At 58.3% G+C, this 26,463-nt stretch overlaps 1 protein-coding gene across 9 annotated transcripts; it reads right to left on the minus strand.

Annotated features, from left to right (window-relative positions):
* Positions 1 to 460: 460 nt before the first annotated feature.
* CADM3 (cell adhesion molecule 3) lies at positions 461 to 26,071 on the minus strand. Of its 9 annotated transcripts, none has more exons than XM_055792285.1 (12): positions 25,853 to 25,962; positions 23,982 to 24,224; positions 11,648 to 11,788; positions 11,301 to 11,453; positions 10,945 to 11,082; positions 10,537 to 10,707; positions 9,834 to 9,924; positions 9,270 to 9,439; positions 7,139 to 7,261; positions 5,900 to 6,025; positions 5,340 to 5,398; positions 461 to 4,838 (listed from the first exon to the last, which is right to left on the minus strand). In XM_055792285.1, exons 2-12 carry the CDS (start codon positions 24,109 to 24,111, stop codon positions 4,827 to 4,829), a joined length of 1,314 nt encoding a protein of 437 aa, XP_055648260.1. In that variant the 5' UTR covers positions 24,112 to 24,224; positions 25,853 to 25,962; the 3' UTR covers positions 461 to 4,826. The 9 variants fall into 9 exon arrangements, 8 of the variants coding, with proteins under 8 accessions (XP_055648260.1, XP_055648256.1, XP_055648258.1 ...); XM_055792281.1 differs by having other exon boundaries at positions 5,333 to 5,398; positions 25,853 to 25,961; XR_008745011.1 differs by having other exon boundaries at positions 4,756 to 4,838; positions 5,333 to 5,723; positions 25,853 to 25,966.
* Positions 26,072 to 26,463: the final 392 nt, after the last annotated feature.

A 26,463-nucleotide genomic window follows, 5' to 3' on the forward strand; every position in this document is an offset into this window, starting at 1 on the left:
GTGCTGAGGGACAGGGCTCAGGGGGTTTGAACTGAGTGTTACTGTTGTCATTTGGGTGGTGGTTGGGGGGAGAAGCTGGTCGTTTGGGAGGAGCGAAGGGTCGGAGGCTGGGTGTCTGTGATGGGGGTCTGGGCAGCTATGCGGCAAGGGGATTTGGGGGTGAAAGGCCTGAGAGTCTGCACGTGGGATCCAGGGACAGGTGGCTGACAGACTGTGGTTTGAGGGGCTGAGGGGGGGCAGGAGTCAAGGGTGTGAGGGGGCTGAGCTATGTCTCTGTGGGCTGCACGGTAGGCTCAGCTGCATCCCTGCCATGCTGTGCAGCAGGGCGAGCTGCATCCCACCGCCTGTCCCCTCCCCTGGCCTCGGTGCCCCTCACCCTGGCGAGGGTCACGGCCACAACATCTCCCAGGCCAAGGCAGCGCCTGGCATGTGCAGCCAGAAGCAGAGACACGCAGGCAGGTAATGTGTGTAATCCAGATATATTTATAGGATTATTTTCCGAGATTAGCACAGGATATTAGAAAGGTTATAAAGTCACATCGACGTTCGTTGTCTCCCTTTTATGTACATACAAGAACACAGCACAACAACACAGACCATCCTCTGCCCTGCCCCGCTGCCGCCCCATGGCGTCTCCAGAGCTCCCTACAAATATGGCTTTCGTGTCTATTGAGAGTTCAGTGCCAGCTGGGAAGTGGCCGGAGCCTTGCTGGGGCTGGTGAGTGGGAGTGAACGAGCCTTGCTGCAAATGAGGGCCACAGGGTCCTGGATCCTCCCTGCTCTCCCTCATGCTGGCCCTGGCTGTGTCCCAGTCTGGATGCTGCGGGCCCAGCACAGGTGACTGTGGTAGCACAGGGTGGACATGCGGGCAGGGGACCTCCAGCTCCCTGGCCAACAAGGACTGCCCTCCTGCTCTCAAAGGGGCCACCAAGGCCTCACCTCTCCTAGCCACATGGTGACACTGCCCAGCTTTGCTGGGCACCAGCAGAGAGGGACAGGAGCCTAGTGGCTGGCCCCTCTCCTCTGTGACAGCATGTCCCTCATGTCACCGCCCCAGCAGCACCACCTGTCCCACTGCTTCTTCCCTCTGCAGTGCAGCGCATCCATCATCAGCCACAGCAGGGATGCCACGTACCCTGCTGCCTCCCCGTGTTGCTGACGGTGTAGGCTATCACCCCCCGTGAACATCAAGGTGGAGCTTCTCACCCCTTCACACAACCCGCACCACCTATTGTACTGAGGTGGGGTACCCCACCCTTCTTGACAGGCCTGACCCCGCGTACCACAGCGCTGTGCACACGTACAGCAGGACACGGCCCAGAGCCAGCACCCACGGTGTACCCAGTCACCTCCACCTCACAGCGCCCTAATGCACCTACATTGGTGCAGCTCATGACTGACACCTGCCATGTCCCTGCTCACGGCTGTGTACCTGTTCCTCTGCACACCCGTGGCATGGTGTATTCACCACCCCAAAAGGCACAACACACAGCATACCCCACCATGCTCCTGGACTCCCAAAACGTCATTTCCTACCCCACCTCACACCCATGACGTGACCTATTCGTCAGGGCCTCAAACTCACAAAGTGGTTTCTCCATCACGCTCGTGACACGGTGTGTCCCATCCCACCTTCCACTGGCAGCACAGCGGGTGCACCATCACTGCACCCTTCCCATGCTGTGACGTGCCCCATCGTAGCCTCATGGCTGTGTCCCCCATGCTCATCCCACAGCACCTCTCTCTTCACACATGTGACATGGTGCATCTGTCATGCACCTGTGCTGCATCCAAAGGTCCACGGCCCTTGTGCCCATGGCAGCAGGCCCACTGCTCCCTTGCATCTGCCCTTTGATGAGCCCTTTGGTTCTTGCTTACAGACGCAGCCTCACGTTCATGCTCCCACTGCTTCCGGGACCTGCGGCCGTAACTCAGCCTCTCATCATGGCTGCCGCAGGACAATAGGCCCCCCCAGGGTGAGACCTTGCCCATCCTTTGCTGACAGCTGCCACAGGCAACAGGTCTTGCCCTGATGCCCTGCCTGTGCCTGGTCCTCCCCATGCTGCATCCTGCCATGTCCCATAGCATGCAGCATCTCAAAAAGGCCCAATCCAGACTTCTCTCACCAGGGCCAAGCAGCGACCACCTGCACCAGCCCCTGAAGCAGCAGTGCTGGGGAGAAGCCAGCCACGGCCGTGCCCACGCTGCCTCGAAGGGGCACAAACTGCCCTGTCTGACCTCGGCTCCCACTTGCCTTTCCCTAGGGACCAGTTAATCCCCTTTCCTCCCAGACCCTGGGTCAGGGCTTTCTTTGTAATGCAGACTTACAACGAGATTAAACCGTACGTGAGAAGACATCCTTGCACTTTTATTTGAAGGAATTAAGTCTATTTGATAGTGGATGTTAAAGATCTTCAGCAAAGCATCAGGTCACACGTTCATACACGCTCAGTGTGCAGCAGAGTAGTTAACAGCACTGACATCTGCAGTGTTATCTCCAGCAGCAATGCTTGCATCCATTGAAACAAGCTCAGACCTACTGTTGGGGCTCCAGGCCAACATCCTCCTCCAAAAAGATGGGAAAGGAAGCATGACATTGAGAATACTGCAGGTTTTCTTCACCATGCATGACAAAGGCTCTTTCAAGGCGCTAACACCATGTTGCCTGCTTGCTCCTGACACCTGATTTAGCCATGGTGAACCTAGTCACATCTGTGCACATGCCACAAACGCACTGCTCGCTCACAGCCTGTGTCTGCCACCGAGCCATGCCTCTTCTTCCTTGCCTGTTTGACCCCAGCCCCCTTTAGCCCTGCTCACTCTGCGATGGCTTCCCTGTGGGCATCCTCCATGGGGTTGCAGGGTCTGAACAGGAGCGACACTGCCTCTACCAGCCCCATAGGCACAGGACACAAGCTCTTCCTCTACCTCCACAATGAGCCTACCCATGCCACCAAGGGCTTTTGTTCTTTTCCGAAAGGCTCTGCTTCCTCCCAAAAGGTTCTCCTCCTCTAGACAACCCAAAATTGAAGGGGTGCCCAGATGAAGGGTGGCTCTTGCAAATCCCTTGTGTCCAGACCAAGAGATGCCGGGATCCTGGGAAGCTGAAAAACCTCATCCCAAGGGTGGCAGATGTGGCCCAGCTCCTTGCGGGGGGTGTGGGGTGTCCCACAGATGCTGAAACACATAGCCCCCTGCACCACACCCTGTGGGTGTGTGGTTGGGGTGGGCCAAGCAGATCCTGGAGACTATTTGGGAAGCTGGGAAAAGCTTCTTGTTTTTGTCTTGGAAGAAAGAGCGAAACAGTAGGGGGTAGGGCAAGCCCCCCCAAAGCTTCTTGGTGACCCCTGAAGTACCGAGACACTAAATGCAGGCATTTGTTGGCCTGCTTGACCCCATACTTGGAGCCAAGGGAGAAATGGCCTTTTCCAAGCCCACACCTGCCCTGGGAAGGGGGACAGACAGCTCCCAGCAGTAGACCCCGGTGGAGCCCCGCTCCTTGGCCAGAGGAATCCCAGGCCTTGTGTCGCTCTGGGCTGCTTGCACTGGGGAGGTTCTCTCCAGCTCAGCTCCCATGCTGCCACCAGCTGCATCAGCTCTGGTTGAAGCCACCCTCAGGTCTAAAACACCTTTCCAGAGGCTCCACCGGCCCCAGAGCTAGCCTGGCAAAAAGGGCAGTGGCAATGGCCACAGGGCCCACCGGTTCTCCCAGGCGCTCCTAACACAGGCGGCCTCCTGCACTGAACATCTCAATAGATGGTTTAAATCAACATTTCCAATCTGAAAATTTGTAAAGTTGGGGCTTTTTCTCTGGACTTTCCCCCAGACCTCTGCCCTCCCCCCTCCCGCTGGGGTGGGACCAGGGAGCTGCAGTGCTTGGCAGCTCCCAGTCTCTCTGGGGGCCTCAGTTGTTCCCACCCTGGAAGCTCACCCCTGCTTCACACATCTACTGTACGAGGACAGTTCTCCTCCTGAACGGACACTGTTCGACAAGAACCACCAAGGATAAAATCAGGGCAGGGGCCTGGGGTCCCTCCCTGCTCGACCCCAGCTGCATGCCAAGACCTTGGAGGCAGAGATGCTGCCCACTGGCATCCTGCTCCTGTCCCACCAGCTGCACTCCCCACCCCAGCTGGAGCTGGGGCCATCACACAGCAGCCAAGGCTGAGGGGAGCAACACGAATATGGGTCCCAGCTCTCAGTGGGAGGCACAGGGCGAGCGTTCATGACAGAGGGGCCACCCAGCTGCCCCGAGCTTGCACCAGAGCCTGGAGCTGATTTTATCCTTGGATATCAAAGAAACCAAAATGGAGAGAAACAAAGGAAAGAGCTACATCAACCCCAGCCCAACATCCCAACCAAGGGCCCAAAGCAAAGAGCAGCCACAAAACCAAAGCAAAGGTCCAAAGGAAGAAGGAAAGTCGCTCACTCACTGGTTGGTCTGTGTTTTGCGCGAGCGCCGGTTGCAGGGATGGAGGTGCAAGCAAGCAAACGGGGCCGGGGCTTTTGCTGTTCATAGTAATAATGTTTTGTACAAGTTCAAGAAGAAGCATCATGTCTCAGGCCGGTCGCTCTCTGCTCTCTGTCCTGCCATCCCTCTGTCCGTCCATCTGCTCGTGCTGGGCACGAGAAAAATCTGTTGGGTTGAGTGGGGTTTGTGGTCTGGTTTCTGTTTCCATTGGGGTCTGTTAGCTCCATTTATCACTCTCTCCGATGCCCCTAGATGAAATACTCCTTCTTGTCATCGCCACCAGCTTGGCCACCCTCTGCATTGATGATGGCTGTGTCGGCGTCTGGGGCATCGTCTGACCCCTTGGCCTCGTGGGTCAGGTAGGTACCTGGGTGGGGAGAGGGGATCAGCATCACGCAGGGGTCTGCCAGCACCCTGCTCCCACACAAGCAGGGGGATTTGGGCTGCCTGGAGGGGCCCCGGTGGCAGAGCCTGAAGGCTGGCTGGAAAACACAGGTGAGGCAAGTCCTTTGGGTTTGGCCTGAAATGGAAAAGTCACTGGTTTCCCCGGGACAAGCCTTGCCTGGACTGCTGGAGGCTTTTGCAGTCATCTCTAGCCAGAGGATGAAACTGCCTCCCCCTCTGCAGGCAGCAGCCCTTGCCTGCGTTTCCAGGTACACGTCATGCCCTCCCCACTGTCGGCTCCTTCCCTCCCTGCATTCGCATCCTTGTTCCCCCCTCATAAAACTGGAGGGTTTCTCTGCAAAACTGCCATCTGCAAGGAGGCTTCAGCTCATGGCTGCCCCTGGAGCCGGCATGGCACGGGGCAGAGGCAGCAGCTCTGCTGGACTCGGAGGGCAGGGGCAGGGGGCTCTTACTCACACATCACCTTTGCTGAGTTTTGCCGATGTCTGGATGTGACCATCTCCCCGTGTCTTATGCACATACCTGTCGGGCGGATGAAAAGTCCAGGGATGGGGAGATGGAAATGGTGGAGGGCAAGGAGGAAGAGGAAGGCGGAGGGCTGGAGGGCTGGTGAGGAGGGGAGGGAAAGGGAAGAGGTGGGGTCAGGCACAGACAGGGGCAGTGGCACGGGCAATCCTGGGGCACTGGGTACCAAACCATGAAGGAGAGATGGAGATAAGGGGTAGGAGCTGCTTCCACCTGGTGCTGTCCATCTCCAAGGACTCACAGGGACATCTCCAACGCGGGGTAGGTGCCAGCACAGCATCCCCCAACCCAAGACAGCTGACACTGGCTGCGCTGGGTTTCTCTGGACACAAAGCAGGTCTGCAGGATAGGGAGCTGCCTCTCTTCCCCATGCTACCCACTCTCTTTGGGTACACAGCCCTGCTCCCAGAGACCCACCAAGGGGGGGAGCAGACCCTGCGCTGCCTGCTCCAATACAGCACAGGGGTCTTGGCTCCATACAGGTCCCCTACCCCGTACCTTTGTGTCTGATCAGGTAGTGTCCCAAAACGATGAGAAGACTGAGCAGTAGGAAGACAATAACAGCAACCACCCCGCCAATCACCGCATGGTATGTGCTGGAGGTCGAGGGCACCGGGCTGGCATCTGCCCAGATGGCAAAAGGAGAGAAAAGAGAGAGAAGATGACACTGCAGACCCTGCTGCATGGCAGAGGCTGCCAGCTGTTCCATGGACTGCTCAGGGCTGCTGGTGGGTGCCTTGGCAGGCCTGATCCTGCTTGGCTCTGTGCAGTCAGCTTGATCCTGCTGCAGACGACAGCTGTTGAGGTGGGAGCAAGAAAAAGGCAGGCAGCAGGGCAAGCAAGGAGGGGAAAGCAACATCCATCAGTGCTGGCCCCTGGGGGGAAGCAAGCTGAGAGAAGCCCCAATGGCTGTGCTGGGCACCCTGCCTAGGTGAGAAGGCAGCCAAGAAGAGCTGTGACAAGGCAAACCCATCTCTTTGCCTGGCTGCCTGTGATGTGTCCCAGGGAGCAGCACTGGCAACACACTCTGTTGCAGCTTGCGGTACCTCTGCCTTCAGGCACAGCCACAATCCCACCACCCCATCCCTCACGGTGGGATTTTTGCCCCTGAATGGGTGGCTGAGCACACAGCACAGGCAGGCTTGGCTCACTCTTCCCCTACGCCGTGCCAGCAGGAAAGTGATGTGCAGGCTGGCATGGCCACATACTGCACCCCAAGACCAGTCCCAAATCAGTCACATCTTGTACAGTCTGTGCTGGGATCCCACATTAGGCCTGGTACACAGGGACAAATCCTACTTCCACTCCACTCTCACTGTGCCCCATCGGCTCAGGGAGCACAGCATCAGAGAAATGTTCAGAGGAAGTGTCTAGACAGGGTGGGGAGGGAAAGACAACAGGGGAGGCAACAGGACAGTGGCGACATCTCATGTGGACACAAGGCACAGGCTGCAGCCACAGCCTGCCAGGGAGAGTTGGAAGGAGCATTATGCAGCCCAGGTTCCGGGACCTCGGCTCTTTCTGTTGCGTACCACCACTGCAAATTGCTGAGACGGCAGCTGCCGAGTCCAAACATGCCAACAAGCAGCTGCACAGGAACTGGAAACTGGCTGAGCACCTGGGGTACGCCAAGGGTGTCCCTGGCCAAGGGCTGGACCACCATCTGCCTGTGGAGCTTCTTCTGCTGGGCTGGGGAGCAGTGGGTCCATAAAGAGAGAGAAAAGGAGCTTACAGTACCTTGGATGGGAGCTGGAGTGAAGGATGAAGCGGTGGCCATGGAAGCATGAGAGATGGACTGGGAAGGGCCTGGCGGAGGGGCTGGAGTGGAGTGAACATGTGGGGTGGGGAGCTGGGAAAAATCTGGGGAGGACAACAAAAACACAGGGACACAAATCAACCCTAGGAGGTGTCAGTGAGGCATGACATAGCCCATCGGAGGGGACCCCAGCTCCCCCCAGCCTGGTGGGATCTATTCTCAGCAGCTCCTTCCACAACTCCCTTTCCTTGGCTGTGGGCCCTCCTCCTGCCACCATCCTCTGGGACACATTGCTGTGAACATCTGCCCCCACCTCCTACCTTGCCAGCACTCCTTGTCACCCCTTCCTCTGGTGAGGGACTCCACTGGGCCCCTCCTGCTTGGGAGCCCTGGCAATGCAGTGGCCACAGCATCACCCACCGTGAGGTGCCACCTATGCTTTCTTATGCACACCCTCGAGGACTGCTCCGTCCCTGCTCTCCCCCACTGCTGAACAAAGTGGCCACTGTGGCAGACAGGCTTGAGGGATCCACCAGGCAAAACAGCTGCTCCAGTGATGGTGCCCAACACCCGAGTGGCTCCGGGGGAAAAAAAGGAGGGGGAATTTGACAAGGGGAACCAAGCCTAGATGTGGAGCTCATCTGCCAGGGGCTGTGACATTAAGCATGTGAGGGACACCGGTGTTCCGGGTGCCATGTGCTTGTGGACCGTATCAAGCACCCCAGATGCTGTTGTGAGCTTCTGGATGGGCGCTGAGCACCCTGGGGACTGCTGTGCTCCTGGATAGGTGTGGAGGGCTCTGGGTGCTGCCGTTTGCTCACTGCCAGGCTCAGGAAGCAACTCCCTGTGCAGACAGACCCCACAACCAGGTGGACAGCAGGGATAAAAGGGGTGATGAAGGAACAACTGCACAGTGGGTTAGGCATTTAGGGGCTTACCCTGGGCAGGCAGAGGGGGCCGACTCAGGGGAACAGGGTGCCCAAGGTGCCATTGCTACCATGCACTCCCTTCTACCCTCAGCCACACTGGAGGGGAAGGATGCTCAGAGTGCCCAAAACGGGAGGGCAGGGAAAGGGGATGGGGAAAGGAAGAGCTGGAGCATGAAGTGCTGGAAGATGTAAAGTCCAAGGCTGGAAGAGAAAAATGGCAAGGTATTTGGCAGAGGAGGATAACCCCAAACTGAAAGGCAAAAATGCAGGGTAAGACTCCTATGGACACAGGAAAGCTGCCAGGCAAGGGGCCGGTCGCTGAGCACAGGAGCTGGAGCAGCACCGCCACTGGGCTGGAGAAGCACTTGCAGCCCCACACCACACACAGCTCTGCTCCATGTGCGACATGGTGCTGGGACATAGCAGGGCACAAGGACAGCAAACACGCAGCAGAGCGCAGCTGGGGCAGGGAAGGCAGCGAGGGGATTGAACGATGTGGAGAGGTGGCGGGTGCTGCCCTCTCCCACACGATGATGGGTGTTGCGTGGGGATATGCTCTGAGGACACAGGATGCAACGCAAGCCCGTAGCTCCAGTGGCTCAGGGCAAGCCATGGGGCCCATCTCCAGAAGCTTGGGGCAAGGCTGCCAGGGCACCTCGTGGTTCAGAGGGGTCAGCAGCACCATCTGGAAATCCCTCTTTGGCTTGTGGTGGTGACATGCAGACACTTCCTACCTGTGGCAGGGCCAGAAGCACTGGCCTTTCCTCCAGTCCCAGCGAGTCCACCAGAGTCCTGCCTGCAGCCCCTGCAGTTCCCCCAGCATAGCCATTGGAAGCAACAGGGACTGAGCTCAGCCTGGGCCATGCCACATCCCTGCCCCAACACCCCCAAACTGCTCTTTGCGCTTCTCAGCCCAGGCAGCAGCCCTGCACAGTGTAGGGAAGGACACAAGCACTGGATGTGGCTGGAGGACCTGGGGATGCAGCACTCCGTCAGTGAGTGTGCCAGGACCCAGCTGCATGCACGCACCCACCCTGCACCACAAAGCCCTCATCCCACCACAGCCCTCCCTGCACCCATGCACTTATTCACGAGGAGACACAGCTGGGCTGGAGGCAGGTTTGCCAACCAGAAGCTGCCAGGAGAAGCTAGGTGATGCTGGGTGCCCTGCAGCCCTGCTTACCGCTAACATCGAGGTTGTACTTGGCCACAACACTGCCCATGGAGCTGGTGGCTGTGCAGACGTAAGTGCCACTGTCGCTCTTGTTGAGGAAGGGGAAGATGAGGACACTGTCGGAGCTCAGCTGCAGGGGCACGTCACTGCCCTCCTTCTCCCACAGGAACTCCCGGGGGCTGCAGAGCAGGATGGTGGTGAGGTGCTGCTGCCCTGCCCAGCACCCTGGGTGGGCTGGGGCAGAGCAGAGTCTGTGGCTGGCCAGTGGAGAGGGGCAATGAAGGTGTGGGAGTATGGAAGCAGGAGGGAAATACCCTATTTAGAGACAAGCTGGGATGGATATGTTGCTCCAGGGAGAGGACAGGGGCTTTATCTGCTCTCCATGGGGTGCCCAACCCTGCCTGGCATCAACACAAGGCCAGTGCCTGGCCCTGAGCCCACACAGTGCTACCTCAATGCTCTGCCCAGGCTCTGGGGAGGGCTAAGTGGTGGTTTTGGGAGCGTGGCAACAGGAGGACAAGTTAGCCAGGGCCTGGCAGGGCTGAGCAGGAGGAAGGCAAGAGAGGGCCTTACATGGGGTTGCCCTGCCCATCGCACTGCAGCTGGAGCTTCTCGCCTTCCCGTGGGTACTGGGGATGCGGCTCGATCTTCGCTGTTGGCTTGTCTGAAAAAGGAGGAGAGGCAGAGTTGGGTGACTGCCTGTCCCTGCCCCACACTGTGCCGGGGCCTGCTGGCACCACAAAACCCTGCCGCTGCACCCTGCCTTGGCCCCAGCTCTGCATGTGCAGAGGTGCAGCGTGATCATCGTATCTGCGGGTGGCAGGGTGCACTGGGGTGGGAGTCAGCACTCTGGGGGTGCACAGTGCAGCTCCCCCAGCCCTCCCCCTGTCATCGTGGAGGACATGCAAGACAAGGGGAATGGGGACAGGCAGGACATGGGAGATGGCGCACACAGGTAGCAGCAGATGGCATAGACAGCTCTCAAGGAGATGGGGTCGGGCAGGGGACAGGAACAGGCAGAGGAAACCAAGGCCATGCATGAGGGGAAGTGTCACTGTGCCGTGGCCCTACGCGTGACAGGACTGCTGGGCATGCAGGCTGATGAGCTCGTATGCATGTATGAGTGACAGCTGTACGGACGTGTAAGTGTAGGGCCACGCGTGGGATGTCTGCTGAACTGCAGTGATGTTGAAAACTCCTCCATCTCTCCCACACCTCCATCGCCCTGTCCCCTTCACTATGTGGCCCTGTCCAATCATCCCCACATGCCACGTACAGTGAACCTGCAGCTTCTGCGTGGTCGACCTCTCAGAGTTCTGCAGGGACTCATGGTCCACAGTGCAAGTCACCTCAGCTTCATTGTCCTCCTTGGTGACACGGAACTCCACCCGACTGCTCACTGTGAAGGTCTTTCCATTGGGGTCCTCCACCACCTCGGTGCCTTCATCTGTGGGAACAAGGGACCATTAGAGCTGATGGACACAGCACCCCAGCAGAGGCATAAGGCTGACACACATGCTGAGCAGGGGACACCCTGTCCCCCTCCCTTTGTTGGCAGTAGCATAGCATGCCAGGGTGGTCCAGCACTGGACACATCTGCAGCCTCTGGTGCCCCACCTGCCTCCATGGTGTTCCCCAGCCACCCTAGTCCCTCAGGGCAGAGCCCCACTGCTTGAGCACGCACCCTTCAGCTCCTTGTTGCCCTTCTTCCACCGGAGCTGGGCTGCGGGCTTGCTGCCAGAGGACCGGCAGGTCAGCCGGGCTATCTTCTCCTCATCAATGGGCTGCTCATGGCCGAAGATTTGGGGTTTCTGGGGGATTCCTGGTAGAGGAGGCGACAAGAAATACAACAGCCTATTAGCTGTGTGTGTGCTGCCACCCACAGACAGATGTACATGCAGAAACATGTCAATAAACACAGCATGTACGAGTTAACAGGTAGGGATACGGGACTAGCAGAGATGAACAGCTATATGGACAGCATCTAGCAGGCAGGGCAGTAGCAGGCAGATCGGGAGCAGGCTGCCACTGATGACTTACCCAGCACAGTGACCAGAGCCTTTGCAGTCCGTACAGGCATGGTGAAGATGGAGCAGGTGTATTCCCCCTCATCCGACAGCACTACATCACTGATGCTGATGGTCAGTTCATTGGGTGTGGACCTCTCCAGCTGGATCCTGTTATCGCGCAGGGCTGGGGGAAAAGGGACAACAGGGTGACTGACAGGCTCAGTACCACCCACCACTCTCCTCCGCTAACTCGTATTTTGCCTGGTGGCATCAGTATAGGGGCACCACTGGCCCTGGTCCACTTTCTCTCTGCCCCGCCATCACTCCAGTCCTGGAGCTAGCTCCTCTCCCCAAGGAAGCCTTCTCCTGTGCATGTACCTCGTTTCTCCCCGAAGTAGAGGGTCTGCTGGGCAGGGTTGGACCACTGCAACGAGGAGTCATCAGGATCCTCCACCTGGCACTTTAGCACCACTGTACCACCGGCCACCACAGTCTCATCTGACGTTGTGGGCTGGCTCTCTGGACACAGACAGGAGAGGTTAGCAGAGGTCCTGGGCATCGCTTCTCCCCAGGTGTGCACAAACATCACTGAGCAAGCAAGGGAAGGGAAGGAGGAACACAGTGGATTCCCCAAAACCCTTGGAACAAATAGGGCTCCAGTGCTGGGCTGAATCCAGCTTGCCTGGGAAAACCACATTTTTTCCAGCTGACCCCAAGCCCCAGATGGCCAGGCTACACAGACTGGGGTAGGGGGAGTGGGTCACACTGGCGCAGCTGCTCTGGGTGGCAGCATGGAGGAGCATGGGGAGGAGGAGGAGATGTTGCCAGATGTCTGGCTGGATCCAGGGAGACCATCAGTGCAAGCATATGTCAACATGCTTGTGTGTCTGTCTGGGAGCATCTGTACAGCCCCTTGAGCATGGATGTGTGCTCACACACACGTGCTTGTGGGTGTGTGTCTCTAGGGACAAGGAGTTTCTATTGCACAGGCAGCACACTTGGAGCAGAGCCATCCTACACACCCTGGGGACAACAGGGTCCTGCCCACAGGCACAGGTGTCAGCCTGGATCTCCCACTGCTATCCCATTCCCCAGCAGGGAACATCCCCCTACAGCTGCAGAAGCAAGGATCAGCAGGCAGGATCTGTCCTGCTGCCCAACCTGCAGCACCTGCTGGGACAGGAGCTCCGGGGATGCTGCTGTCCCTACGCAGTAGCTCCGTGCCAACCTGCAGAGACATCAGTGTCAGGCCTGGCTCCAGCCACAGCCCCTGGAAGAGCCAAGCAAGCTGCTGCCCATCAGGCATGAGCAGATCCAGGCAGGGGTATACCAGGAGGCAGCAGGAGAGCCTGATCGCACAGACACCAGCTGAAGTCACCTGGGGAAGCAGCAAGCTCTGCTTCACCACCCTGGCAGTGCCAGCAAGCTGGGGCTTGCACCAATGGTGCCTCTGTGCCAAGCACACCATGCAATGGGATGCTCCACTGGCCATCTCCACAGCTGCCTCCAGCAAAAACATCCATGGTCCATTGAGTGCAGCCTGTGGGGTGCAATCAGTGGCCTTCTCTCCATGTCATTCCTTAAGGGGATTTTCTCTTGCTCACACTTCTCCTGCACTACACAGGGAAAAGGGGGATGCTGGCTCTCCCAGTGCACCCTCCTCACCCAGCTGGGTCCACAGGCAGCCACACAGACAAGAGGGAGGAACACAGATGCTGCTACTATTTGCACTTTGCTCACGTGCTGGATGTGGGGCTCCACAAGGTGTCATTTTTTTATGCCACCCCAAGTTACTCATGTTTAGGCAGGGAGCTGGCCTCAGGACCCCCAAGCCTTGGGTGACACTGCTTGTGTACCCACACAGTCCTGATTTCACAGGCTTGTTTTCCTGTGTGATATTCACTGCCTGGAAGAAGCTCTAGTTATTGGAAAGAGAGGGGTGGAAGCAGCTGTGGCTGGATTTCCCCTTTTTCCACTCCAAATGGTGAAGGGAAATATCTCCTCTTGCTCACACTGCAAATTCCCCAAAGCTATTGCAGGGTGCAGGAAGCAGTGAAGAGGTTTTGGAGGAGGACAGGAGGATGAGGCTGCCAGGCATCCTAGGGACCACTTGGCTCCTGTTAAACTCCAGGAAAGCAAGCCCAGGCTGCAAAGTGTAAATCCCTGCCCACTTCCAACAGCCACGATTACCACAGATGCACCAAGTTGCGATTAAAAAGATTCCCAGCATAAACACTCTCTCTCTCCAGCCCCTGGAAACTCCCCATCACTTACACTAAAGTTTCATGCTTGCTATTGAAGTTTTACTCCTCTCCATCTGCCTGGGTTTGATGGCTGGTCCTCAGCTGTCGCTAGACCCCTGTCCAGCGAGCTGAAGGGCCTCTGGTTCACATCTTCCCTGCAGACATTTACAGGTGGTGACCAAACCTTCCCTATGCACCAGCCAGCCAGAGCTCTCGAGCCTTGCTCTACAGCCTGTTCCCAGCTGCTGATCACAACCCAGGTCCTTCACTGACATGTCTCCAGCTTGCTCAATACCCAGGTACAGTGGGAGCTCTGGTGAGGACCACCAAGACCTCCGATGCTGGGGAGGGCACTGGGGAAGCAGAGACATCCTCCCTTCTACTGTGAGGGGCACACCTCTGCCACTTCACACGCTGGGGTCTGCAGCTCAGCCAGGAATCAAGGCCACAGCTCTCTGTCTGCTTCTCCTGACTAGGAGATCTGCTTGTCGGCTTGTTTTAATTTGGTTAATGATGCCTTTGTCCTGCCAGTACCATAATTAGGGGATTAGGCAGTTGCAAGCCACTGTTGTCCAAACTCAAAACCACTCCAACTCAGATACAGTTGAGGACAGGGTCTAAAACCTACACAGAACAGACCCAATCTCTTAATTAACACAATTACCATCACCTGCCACAGCACTGGCCTCATTAAGGTATTAGTGTGGGGAGAGGTTAAACAGAGCAAGGTGTGTTTCCCCTGGGTAGAGGCCAGGCAATACCACCACCCCCACCCCCCTGCCAGGTGACACAGGGCACCACACAGACCCATTGAAGCTTTAGCTTGGCCTCTCTGAAGACCTCCCTCCTCCCTCCCTGGCTCACAGCTGTACAGCCAAGGACCACCAAGATGGGTCTCCAACCCCACCAAAGGCCACGCTTCTGTGAGAGCTGCCGAGCAATGCCTGGCTCTCCTGCCAGCGTTCGTGTCAGCATCTCGCGTGGGGCTGTGTCCACAGCCCCATGCTGGCCCCCGTAGCAGAGCCTCTCTGGGCTGCCATACTGCACCCTCCAGCACGACCTAGATACTGGGCTCGCCTCCGCACTGTGCGCCCGACAGCTTGGAGGAACAGATGGGCACGGCTGGGCCCCTGCGCCAGTGCAGCTTGATTTAATTAAAAACTGCCATGGCTGTAACCTGCTGGCCCTTGACAGAATAGGGGCAGAGCCACCACAGGAGCTGCCCGTGGGACAGAAGAGGAGGCAGCAGGGCCCTAGGAGCAGCAAGTGTCACCACAGGGAGCTCCACCTGCTCCTGCCACGGCCCGCAAGGAACAAGGCATGGTCTGTGGGGTCCCTGTCCCCCGGCAGCCTCACTGCCACCCTCACGGGCAATACCGCTCTGGCAGGTGGGCACAAGGGACAGAGCTGCCATCCCGTGGCTGGGGACAGCAGCACTCCGAGCAGGAAGATGCCTCACGCACCATGACTACTTCCAAATCCAGCAGCTCCAGCCTCGGCGGGGCCCAGTGCATCCTTCTGATCAGATCCTGGGGGTTCTCAACGAAGATGAAGGGCAGCTTAGACCACCCTGCAACAGCCCTTGAACAACATCGTGGGGGGTGCAAGCACATGAGAAAGCCCATGGCCCCGGGGGCCCAGCCCCCTGTGAGGCCCTGGGCAGCATCCCAGGTGCTTGGAGGCACAAGGGGGAACAGAGTGAGGATGGCAAGCTGGCTGCAGCAAAAGCTGTCCTGTCTTCCTGGAGTGCTGGTTACAACAGCCCCCACGAGCCCAGGGACAGGTGCTGGACACTGAGGGAAGCATCCGCCCTCGCTGCGCTAGTGACTGTTGCCAGCACGGAGTCACCACCACCTGACAGCCCGGGCTGGCACAGTCCCCTCATTCTCCTTCTGCAACACTGCACAACAGTCAAAGCAGCCCCTGGGGCTGCCCCTGCCGGAGGGGCTGCGCAGCCCAAGTCCCAGCATGCTGGCAGGGCTCGGCACTGGGCTGCACTGGAGGACAGCTTCTGCTCTCCTGCTGGGGTAAAGGAGGTGAATGCACGGCCCCAGGGATGCCAGCATTGCTCTGCAGGGATAAGGCACCTGAATCCAGCTCTCCCCACGCTCTGCTGGGCTTGAGCAGGTACGGCCAGCCCAGGACCACATCTGCCTGCATGGCCAACAGCCCTCCCATGCTCAGTGCTCTCCTCTCCAGGAGGGGAAGCAGACCCCTCAGATCTACCCCTCCCCAGGGGCCACTCAAGCTTCACCGGCCACCTCAGGCCCCTGCCATCATCCTGCAAAAAGATGAAAAGTTATTTTGCAGATGACAGGCCAGCAGCAAGGTCTCCTGGCAGGCAGAGGACCCAGTTCTCCCTCCACAGGATCCTCCTGGAGAAGGCCATCCATACACACCACAGGCAGGGATGGCAATGCCTTAGTTACTGCCTCTGACCCGGGGACAGGCTGAGCACCCTCAGCCACCCCAGGAAACACCATAGCAAAGGCTTCACCAGGCCCCATTTTTGGCCAAGAGCTGCCACCCGTGTTTGTTTCTGATCCCACATGGCACAGTGAAATTAGACTCTAGAAAATTCAATGTTTCATTAATTAAACCTGTGCACTTTTGCAGGGGTGCTACATTCATTATTTGTGAAGGGGAAAATTATGCACACTTCTCCCCCCCCCCCGGTTCCCCAAGCCCAGCAGCAGGACCTGCTGGCACACACATCCCTTTCTCAAAGGTCTGCAGCTAAGCTGCTGCCAGCCCCAGAACACTCCCGTGCACAGACACATGAATCCTCTGCAGCACCACATCTCTGGGGGCTTTTGCAACAAAATGCCATGCCGTGCCACCTGCCTTCCCAGAGCTATTTCACCTGGAGCAGCCTGGACCCTCTCATAGGCACACCCACCACAGATGCACCTGAGCATGCCCCCCCAGGCTGTGAAAGCCTTGCTGTTTCAGCAGAAGCAGCCCCTCAGGAAAACACCCACTGCTCAAATCCCTCAAACACCTCCAGTCTGCAGCCACTGCCCAAAACCCAACACTTGTCATTTTCCTCATTCTTTTCTATTTAGTCTAGTTTCATCATCATAAAGATCCAATTTATCTCTGTTGACACAGACATTTTCTAAGGCAAGTTATCTCCTCTCCAAGGACTGTATTTTAATAATTCACTCAGCAGTCATGAACTGCAAAGCTCCATTTCCAGCCGCAGGCACCCTTCCCGTGCAGTGACACTGGAGCAGCCTGGCCAAGGTGGCAGTTTTGAACTCTGTGCATTGCAAACCCAGCCAAGCGGGCTCAGACATCTGCTGTGCAAGCTTGCTTGCAAGCTGATTTGAGCAGTGTGTGAATCCACAGTCTGGGATACCCAAAGCTCAACTTCCAGGCTCCTCCTCACTGGCAGCCGACTTGCTCCAGATTGTTAGAGGGGGAAACCTGCTCTTGTTTCAGTGCATCTGCTCAACACCACCCTGTGCTCCTCTTCCCTGCATGCCTGCCCATAGAAGCCAGCCTCACCAGCATGCTTCAGCCCTCAGACAGAGGATGCATCCCTCCAGGAGCCACAGGGTAAGGGGCCCTTCATGCAACACCTCCAAGGCCGGCTCCTTTTCCAGTCCTGCGGCATTTAGACACCTCTCATGGCTGCAAGGCTTTACACCAAGTGCTGTCACCAAGAAGCAAACTAGCAAGATGGGATGGCTCTGTGCCAGACAAGCAAGTGTGATGCAGAGGAGAATAGGGGCAGCAGGAAGTAAAGGGAGCAGACAGAGCCAGGCTGACAGTCAAAAGGTGGTGGTGGAAGGGATGCAAGAGGCCAGGCTGACCTAGGAGAGGACATCCCTGCATACCGTCACCCAGCTGCTGTCTCAGCAAGCAGAAGTATCCCACTCTCAGGCTGGGCAGGTGACTCTCCCCAGCACAGCAAGGTCAGAGGGGCTGTAGCATCCAGGCACTTCAGGAAGTTTCCCAGGTTTTCCTCACCCTCATAGGGAAAAATCCATCCAGTATCCCCACTCGCACTCTCTGGAGCCAAAACCTCCCTCTGGCCCCTGTCAGCTCCCATCCTTGTATCCCTAGTCCACAGCAGCCATCCTCTGACCCTTCCTTCCCACAAAGGAAAGATTTGATCTCAGGGTGACAAACAACTGTCTCATTAACACAAATGCTCACTGGAAGTGGGACACACAACCACTATGAGTCTGCTCTGAACTCCAGATTTCCTTAGACAGGGATGCTGTGATGATACATCACTCAACAGCTGGCTCTTCAACAGCCAAGCCCTCTGCTTTGGGGGCTTGTGATGTGGGGTGAAAGATCCAGAGATTAATGGGGGGAGTGACAAGGGAACCTGCCATCCAAGCTCCCAATGTGATAGGACCTTGATCCTTGTGCACCAGGTGGTCAGTTGAGTCCAGGGGCTTCATGCCTTCAGGCATGGTCCACATGAAAAACATTGACTTCCCACCTTAAACACCAAGCTCTGTACTATTTCTCTGAAAGCAGATGTGTACATGAGCATTCTCTGGGCAGCGGCAAAGCAAGGGAACTCAGCTCCTCACCACAGTCTGCTCTGAACCCTGGATCTTTGCCAGGTTCTCCAAAGACCATGCTAGAGACTTTGGTCACAGGCTGCAGGACCCCGTCAATGGTCTCCAGCAGCCCTGAGCAGCAGGGTCCTGGTCCAAGGGGCACCAACACTTGGCCCCCGAGTACCGCCAGCAAACTGCAGAGCTGCATCCTCCTCCCAGGGTGGGGGACCGCAGTCACCTCCCTGACAGACTCTGCCCAGGGGTGCAGTGAAAACTGACAGCTGCCTGTGACACCTGACCAGGGTTAAGCAACTGAAACGTGGCCAGCAATTAGCAATCAAGCAGTAGCCAAGACAGAGAAGCAACTGAAGAGAGACTGGTTGCATGCAGGTGCTGCTGAAGCTCTCTGCTCACAGGATGCCCTCCTCCTCCAGCCCTGGCTGACGCCTTTTAGAGCAAGCTGACTGAACCCCTCCTGCATGCCTTTGCGTACATCCTCACCACACTCCTTCCTCTGATGCCACATATCAGAGCAGAGCTGGAGAGCAGCCTCTCCTCTGGGACCAGCAGGACCCTGCTTTCTGCCCTATCAAACGACACAGCCTGGTCCCTGCCAGGCATCCGCTGCTCCTCCAGTTGCCCCAGGGCTGGACGAGCCCCCCCAGAGAGCTGGGATGGGGGTCGGGGGACAAGGGAGCTGGGGAACCCCTCTGGTGGCAGCAGCAGCTCCTGCCTGCAGCTTTGGCAGCCGCACAAATGCAGGCCACTGCTGGCGGCTCACTGTCATGTTTGCACATTCACACCAGTGTGGTGGCCAATTAGCTCAGCAAAAGGCATCATCATCATCAGGGAATCCCAGCACCAAGCACCATGATCACCTCCTTCTGAGGCCACAGGCAGCCAGCTCCAGGGCTAAGAGGATCTGTTGACATCACAGCCTGCAAGTCACTGGCCAAAGCCCAAAGCTTCAGCCTGCCCATGGAGAGCAGAGACCCCAGCTCAGGCACCTGCAAGCCTGCTGAGGACAGGCAAGTCCTTGGAGGAGGCGGGGCAGAGACAAAGAGGGGAAAATCCCCATTCTGGGCCACCACAAATCACCCAAGCACTGTGACAGCCAATCTCAGCATCAGACCTTCCCTGGGACCCTCCAAAACAGGACTAATTCCCTTGCAAACAAGCAGCAAGCCCCCCCAGGACCTTCCCATCCCAGGCCTCTCTCCAGCACAGAGCAGCAGGGAGCAGAGCCAGGCAGGGTGACCCCTCTCCCAGGGCCCTCCTCCAGTTTGACAGCAAACAGCTGATAACTACTTTTTTGAGCATGTTTCTTAGCTCCTACCCTAAGGCCAATCTCCAACATGACTGTTGCCAAGGGAACAAGCTCTTTGCTTTGACAGTTCTGTTTTAAGGATCTCCTGCCTGCCCAGTGAGATGTCTCAGAAATGGTTGCTTTGGATGCCCTGGTACATTTCTCATTGCTTTGCAGGCATCCAAGCACTTTCAGTAGAGCTCTGCCCAAGCTGGCATGAGAAATTGTCATTCCCAACTGTCCGAGGATCAAACATACAAGCTTGTGCAAGAGAATATTTGTAATGTAAGAAATGGGGAAACCCCTTCTAGGGGACAGCGTGCCTGCCAATGAGCACCACGCACTAACACCTCCTCCTGACTTCCCAGAAAGACAGGAGAGAAGAGTAATTTCAGAAGATTAAAATGCAGGTTCAAACCCAGTGGTCTTTCAGGTGACTGTGGTGGATACTCTGTTGTGCCCAGCTGTAGCAGAGGGTCCCCACACCCCAATGGATGCCCAGGGAGAACAGAGCACTCGGCTCTGGCTGCGACCAGGTCATCTCCACTGCTGCATGGTCTGTCCCTTTCAGAGATGAAGTCCCAAGACAAAAAAAACCCAAAAGCCAGAAACCAGAGCTGGTGAGGTGTTGAGAGGCAAAACAAAGCCGCCCAGGAAAGTGCCATGATGGTGACCTGCTCCTGTGTTCATCTGCTCAGGGTGAGGGTGCTTAAAGACAAGCTCAGAGCAGAGCCCTGCAGCACACAGCCAAGGTAGGAGCACCATCGCCAGCATGCTGCACCACTCAGCCCATCTTCCCATGGCTTCCACCGCACATCAGACCAGCAGACTGCAAGCCTGATAGCAGCAGAAAGGAGCACAAGGAACTGTTGCCCTGGGCACAGTGCCAGCACAGGCACCAAACACATCCCACCTCTGGAAAACAGGTCCCCAAGGTACATGGGGCAACAGGGTCCCAACGAGTCCTGTCTTCTGGCAGTCAGCCCTGCACTTGTCTCCAGACTGAGAAAGCGAACCCAGCTCCTGTGCAGCAGCAGGTAGCCCAAGAAGTCTGCTGGTCTCTGTGCTGCTGGCCACTCCGACCATAAGTGTCGGAACTAGCTTTCCCTGGAAACAACAAACTGAAAGCAGCAGCAAAAGCAGTGGTGTGGAAAAGCTAGTGCTCCACATTGGGCTTGCCAATAAATACATCTGAAGCATTGTAAGGTGAGGAAGAGCATCTGTAGATGGAGTGCTGCCTGGAGCGTTACCTGAGGAAGGGGCAAGTCCCCTTGAGCAGGGCTCCGCAGTAGCAAGGGGAAGCTCACAGCTCTGCTGCTCCACAGCCACAGGCAAACTCCAGGGTCACTTGGAAAGATGCTGCCATCTGGTTCCACAGCAAGCACTGCTGCCCTCCAGCATGTCTGTGTGACACCGGGGAGCATCCGCAATCCCTGAGCGGTGGGAGCTGCAGTGTCCGATGCCTGCCCATGTGTACACCAGTCCCTGTGCCCTCAGCCTGCATTACAGCAGAGGCAGAGCTTGACGCCAGGCAGGTGACTGGAATGGTTAAGTACATTCCTGCCCAGCCCTCATCACACATCTCAGCTTCTCCACCTCCCTCCGCTGCTACTGACTGCTTGGTTTAGGTAGCCTTGTCTGGGTTAGTGCTTCTGGCTGCAGGGCTGCCCAAACACAACACATGGCATTACTGCATCCAGCTCCTCTCCTTCCCCCTCAGCCAGCGCAGCCCACCCTCTGCCACAGCGACCGCACAGCCCAGCCCCGGCTGTGACTGCAGCAGAGGGGCTGAGACTGCCCTGGGTGAAAGCAGGACCTCTTTCAGAGCAGGATGGAGAGCCTTGTCCCCGAACTGCCCTCACAGGTGGAGAGAGGAGCCGGGGCACCAGGGAGATCACTTACACCTCACCATCACTGCATGATGAAGGCCCTGCTGCTGCATTGCTTCATGGCTGCAGGTGCCTGGCCAAGAGCAGAGGGGAGAGAACTGGACCAGATGGTTCAAGCTGAGCTGACCCAGTAATTCAGAGGAGGAGGATCAGATCTGGCTACGTGGGTGTTACAGCACTGGCATCACCTTTCAAGGTCCCATGGAGTCACTGAAGAGCCAAGCAACAAGGAGGCAATTCAATCTGTGCAGACACAGCATCAGACAACCTGCATGACCAAGCCATTGCCTGGGCTGTAAAAGGAGCCCTGAGAGCACTTCAGGTGGACACAAGGCTGGGCACTAGGGGTACCACACCAAATGCTGATGCGGGGAGCAAAGCACTTCCCAGCAGGCATCTGCACAAGCAGACCATGCTTTGCAGCGGCTTTAACACAGCAGCAAACTGGTGGAACCCAGGAGAACACGCCCAGCAGCACGCAAGCAGAGCCCATCAAGCTCCAAGACCACCATGCTGCCACCAGCAAAGGCACTTTGAACACATGTTCACATCCTGAACCACCTCCTCCCTCATGCTGCTCCTCTCCTGCAAGGATCTGAATGGTCATGCAACACCCTGGATTGGGGTAAAGCTATGTTAATACGAACCTAGTGGAAACAAACAAGAACATTAGCTTTAATGCCGATTCCTCCATCTGGCTAGGTGCCTGGCTATGCCAGCACCAGGGTGACTACCCAGATGTAGACACCTCCAGTTACTCCAGCAATTCCAACACCCCAGCAAGGCAAGAATATCAAGCAGAGAAAGAAGAGGCAGTGCCTAGCATGCAGGAGACCTCACAAGTGGGGAACCCTGGGCAAGTAGGGTGCTTCCCTCCATTTCCTTCCAGAGGTCAGGGTACCCACTCTTGGGAGGCACTGAACTCATGCTTCAGCAGCAACACCCCAGTCTGTTGAGGATTCCTCCTCTGGCCAGCAGACGAAACTACCATGCTCCCAGCGAACACCCCAGCCTCAGTGTTGCAGATCATGCCAAAACCTAAGCCATTATCAGGACAGTGGCAAAATTCCTGTCCCACAGCAGCAGTGCCAGCATGTCCTCTCACCGTCTGGGTATGCGGCAGGGCAGCTCTGCAGCACTTGATCCCATGTATTGTCTTAAAATCCAGCACTGCCTGTTGAGCCTAACACATTGTGCCAGACAGCTGAGTGGTGGCTTTCGTGCTCCCCGTCCGGCTCCCTCCGCCCAGCTGCTCGCACAGGGATGCTCTCTTCTGGCTGACATGCTGATCCCAGCTGCATCGCTGCTGTGAGAACAGCTCGCTTCCCCCAGGCAGCGGATCAGAGTCATCCAAAATCAGGCCATCCAGGTATCGAGTGATGCAGATTAGTTGTACTCCCTCTTCTCATGCTCTTCTCGTGCCTGCACACCACCACTGCCTCATCAGGGATGTCACTGCTTCCTCTACTCTAGTGCCAAGGGCTTGTGCTGGCACAGAAAGAGACTTGTAGCATATGGTGAGCCCTAATGACATGTGAGAACAGGGCATTTGCACACATTAGTTGGGTAAAAGCACTGCTGTAAGCAGCAATCAAAGGATTATGTTAGATTCAGACAACTGCCCGGCTTCTACCATCCCACTTCTGCACACCAGGGCTCCCTGCCACCTGCCTGGAGCTGATGCTACAGGCTGGAGGTCATGCACAGCCTCCCACAACCTGGATCCCAACCAGTGCTGACACCTCTCCAAAGGTTCTCCTGAGGGAGCAGGACTACAGGACCCGCAACCATCATCTGCTCCAAGGCTAGAGATGGCAAGAGCCCAAACCTCTCCCCCAGCCCTGTGCTCCTACCACTAGACACCATTCCCACACAGACAGGGCAGGTGACTTGTTACAGAAGGGACACCAGCTGGAAGCACAGGGCATTCCCCCAAGACAGAGAGAGCTCCTCCCACATGGCCTGGCTGAGCAGACACCTCCACCAGCTTCAGAAAGATGAAGCCAACTCCCAGGAAGGGGATAGCTTCCTGAACCTGCCTCTCTGCAAGCACCAGGCAGGCTTCAGACACATCAAGATGGTCTCCAGGCTCTCCTCAGCCAACAGGGATGCATGGGCTCAAGCCATCTAACCAGCCTCGGCATCTACAGGAGGTGACAGAGCAGCCCTGGCCTCTATACCTGGTCAGGCAGACACAGCCCTAAGACCCTCAACACCGAAGCTTCTCCTGGCAAAAGAAGCACACACAATGAGTGGACTGGTACAGCAGGAGGTAACTGGATGAGAGACCTGAGCTCAGGTCCCTGCTGCACCACAGAAGCTGCCCAGCCTCCCCCCTCACTGCCACAGGATGGTGGCGCTCCTTGTGCCATGCCAGTGCCACAGCAGGATGAGGTTGCTACCAAGCACAGGCAAAAAAAAGCCCCTAGAAGTCTGGTTTTGGCATGTTGTGGCTTCCTACGGGACAACAGTAGGGTACTGTTCAAACAAAAAGGGTTACACAACTCCCGAGTGGAATAATTCTCACAGCAAGGACAACCACGCATCCAGCCCAAACACTTAGAAATCTGCCGACAGCAGCACAACACCAGCCAAGCGCACTGACACAGTGCCTAGGTGGCTTCAAGGGGCTCTGCTGGGCCCCACCGCAGCTGGAGCTTCGAAATCCAGAGTGCTGGAGGAGCATTTCTTCAAGGAGAAGAGACAACTACTCCATCCCTGCCCGAAGAAGGGTGCTGCAGAGGGGCTCACCTGGCTGGAGAGCCACAAGGATAAGGCAGCAACTGTGAAGACATGCCAGCAGCTTCTTTTCAAGCATCTTCCAGCCATCTGTCTCCTCTGCTCCCAAAGGTTTTTTGAGGGTCTGTTTGTCTCGCTGCATCAGACAGACAACGGCAAGCCTGGCAGCTCATGGCCAGTGCTGGGTCACAGAAGCAGGCCAGCCTTGGAAGAAATCTTGCAGTGTCATCATCCACGCTATATCCAGCCCTAGGACTACACACAACTTCAGGTCACTGCCACCCCTCCTCACGTGAGTGCTTGCTGGACTGCTCAGCCACCCTCTCCTGCCCAGCTCCAACCCACATGCTGAGCATTGCCATGCACAGGATGCCAGGACATCTGTGTGCCGTAGGACTGAGCATCACCCACACCCAAGTGACTCTTTCAGGCTCCTGTAGGAGGACTATGGCTGTAACCAGAATAAATCCTGGGATTCGTGGATGGGAATGCAGCCACCAACCTGCACCACCCCCGGACAGGCCATGGGGGAGGCGGGTGGGAGGCTGGCTCCTTGTTCCAGCACAGGCAGCCCAAGCTGTGGGCAGGAGGCTGCTGGCTTCACATCTCTCACCCTCTGTACCATGCTTCTTCTGCCACGCCACCCTTGGGACCCTCGATCCAGGGTCACGTACTGATGTCAGAATCACCTCCCTGCTTCCAATGAGCCATGGGCCAGGGATTCAGACAGCAATTGGACCCTCTCTGGCTGCCAATCTCTGCAACACCCCCCCTTCCGAACGAGAACGTGCAGCATGGGGACAGAGGCCCAGCCCCAGACAGCTGCTGCATCTCCCCATCCAAATGCACACAGCAATTTTATCACAACCAGCGACACCCGACACGGCAGACACAGCTGCCAGTAGCCCACTGGGAATTACAGGCCCTAAGCAGCAAGCGCTGGCAATCCAGCAAGGACTCCGCAGCCGAAGGGTTATGGAAAACAAGGTACTGCCACTGACGAGCCCTTAACAAAATGACAATTGCTTCGTGGCACCCCCACCAGCAGCTGCCTGGCACAGGATGGGCTGTCCACCGCGGGGGCGCGGGTCGGGTAAGCCCCTTTGTCTGCAGGGCTGCCGCTCCATCCCAGTGCCATGCCTCCACACGGAGGACCCTCCCGCCGCCATGCCAGCGGCACAGGGTGGGCAGCGGCCACCCCTCCCAAGCCCACCGCCCGCGGGAAGGGAGGGCCGACCGGGCAGCTCCCACCCAGGGCTCCAGCTCTGCCGGGGGACAGGGGGGACTCGCCCCACCCTGAGGGGGTCACCCCCCCCCCCCCGGGGGCTTCATTGCCCTTCCCCCCCCACCCCAGGATCGCCACCAACGCCCGCCATCCCGCTGGGGGGAGGGGGCGGCTCTGCCCCACCGGGGACTCTCCATCCGCCGGGGCCCCCTCCCCGCGGCTCCACCCGCCCCGCCGCGGGCAGCGCCGGGAGGGGCCGGGCTCCGCCACCGCCCGCCGGGGCCTGTCTGGAACCTTCCGCCGCCCCGGCCCCGCCCCGGGCGGTACGCGGCGACAGGGGGACACAGGGGGACACAGCGGGCAACACCGGCGCCGCTGTGACCTTGAGCCCCGCCGGCCGCCCGGGGCCGCATCCACCCGGGGCCAGCGGCGGCGCGGGCGGGCCCCGAGGGCAGGGCCGGGGCGGGCGGCACCTGTCGGTCCCCGCCGCGCCTGACCCACATAACGGCGCAGCCCGGTCCCGCCGCCCCCCGCACCTGTCGCGCGCGGCCGGTGTCCCCCCCTCCCCCCAGGGAGGGGCGCGCCACGCCGGTCCCCGCCGCGAGGGGCTGAGTGATGGTGGGGAGCGGGCTCGCCCGGCCCCGGTACCGCCACTCACCGTCACGGGAGAGGTTTCCCCGGGCGGCGCTGAGGCAGGCGAGGAGCAGCAGGAAGCCGAGGGGCAGCATGGTGGCAGCAAGCGCCCGCGGGGCCGGGGCGAGCCGAGCCGCAGCGCGGAGGCAGCAGCACCGGGCGCAGCGCTGCTCTCCGGTCTGGAGCCGGCGGTGCGGCAGCGCCGGGGATTAAATAGAGCGCGAGGAACAGACCATTCGGGCGGGAGGGGGGGGCGGGGGGGGCCGCGCCGATGCCGCCCCGCTCAGCCCCCCTGTAAACATGCCCGCTCCGGCCGCCGCCCCCCCCCCGCGTCCCGAGGCGCGGTGGTGCGCTCCACACGCGCGGCTCCCCGCGGGAGGCAGGTGGGCGCGGGCGGTGGCGGTCCCCGTGGGCCCCGTCCCGCCCCCAAGGCTGCAGGCGCCCGGTCCGAGCGGAGCCGCGGTTTGTCGGTGTGGCGGTGGCGGTCTCGGTCCTGGGCTGAGGGGTCCCACCCTGCGGGGCGGTCCCGCTCCCGGCCCTGCCGCGAAGCGCTTCGCAGCCCCGTGCTTCGCAGCCTTGCCCGGCTCAGAGAGGAGCCCTCCCCGGGCTCGGCGGGCCCGAGCGCGCCGTCGGGGC

Source organism: Falco peregrinus, chromosome 19 (genome assembly GCF_023634155.1).
Source record: "Falco peregrinus isolate bFalPer1 chromosome 19, bFalPer1.pri, whole genome shotgun sequence".
In the NCBI taxonomy this organism is placed as follows: domain Eukaryota; kingdom Metazoa; phylum Chordata; class Aves; order Falconiformes; family Falconidae; genus Falco; species Falco peregrinus.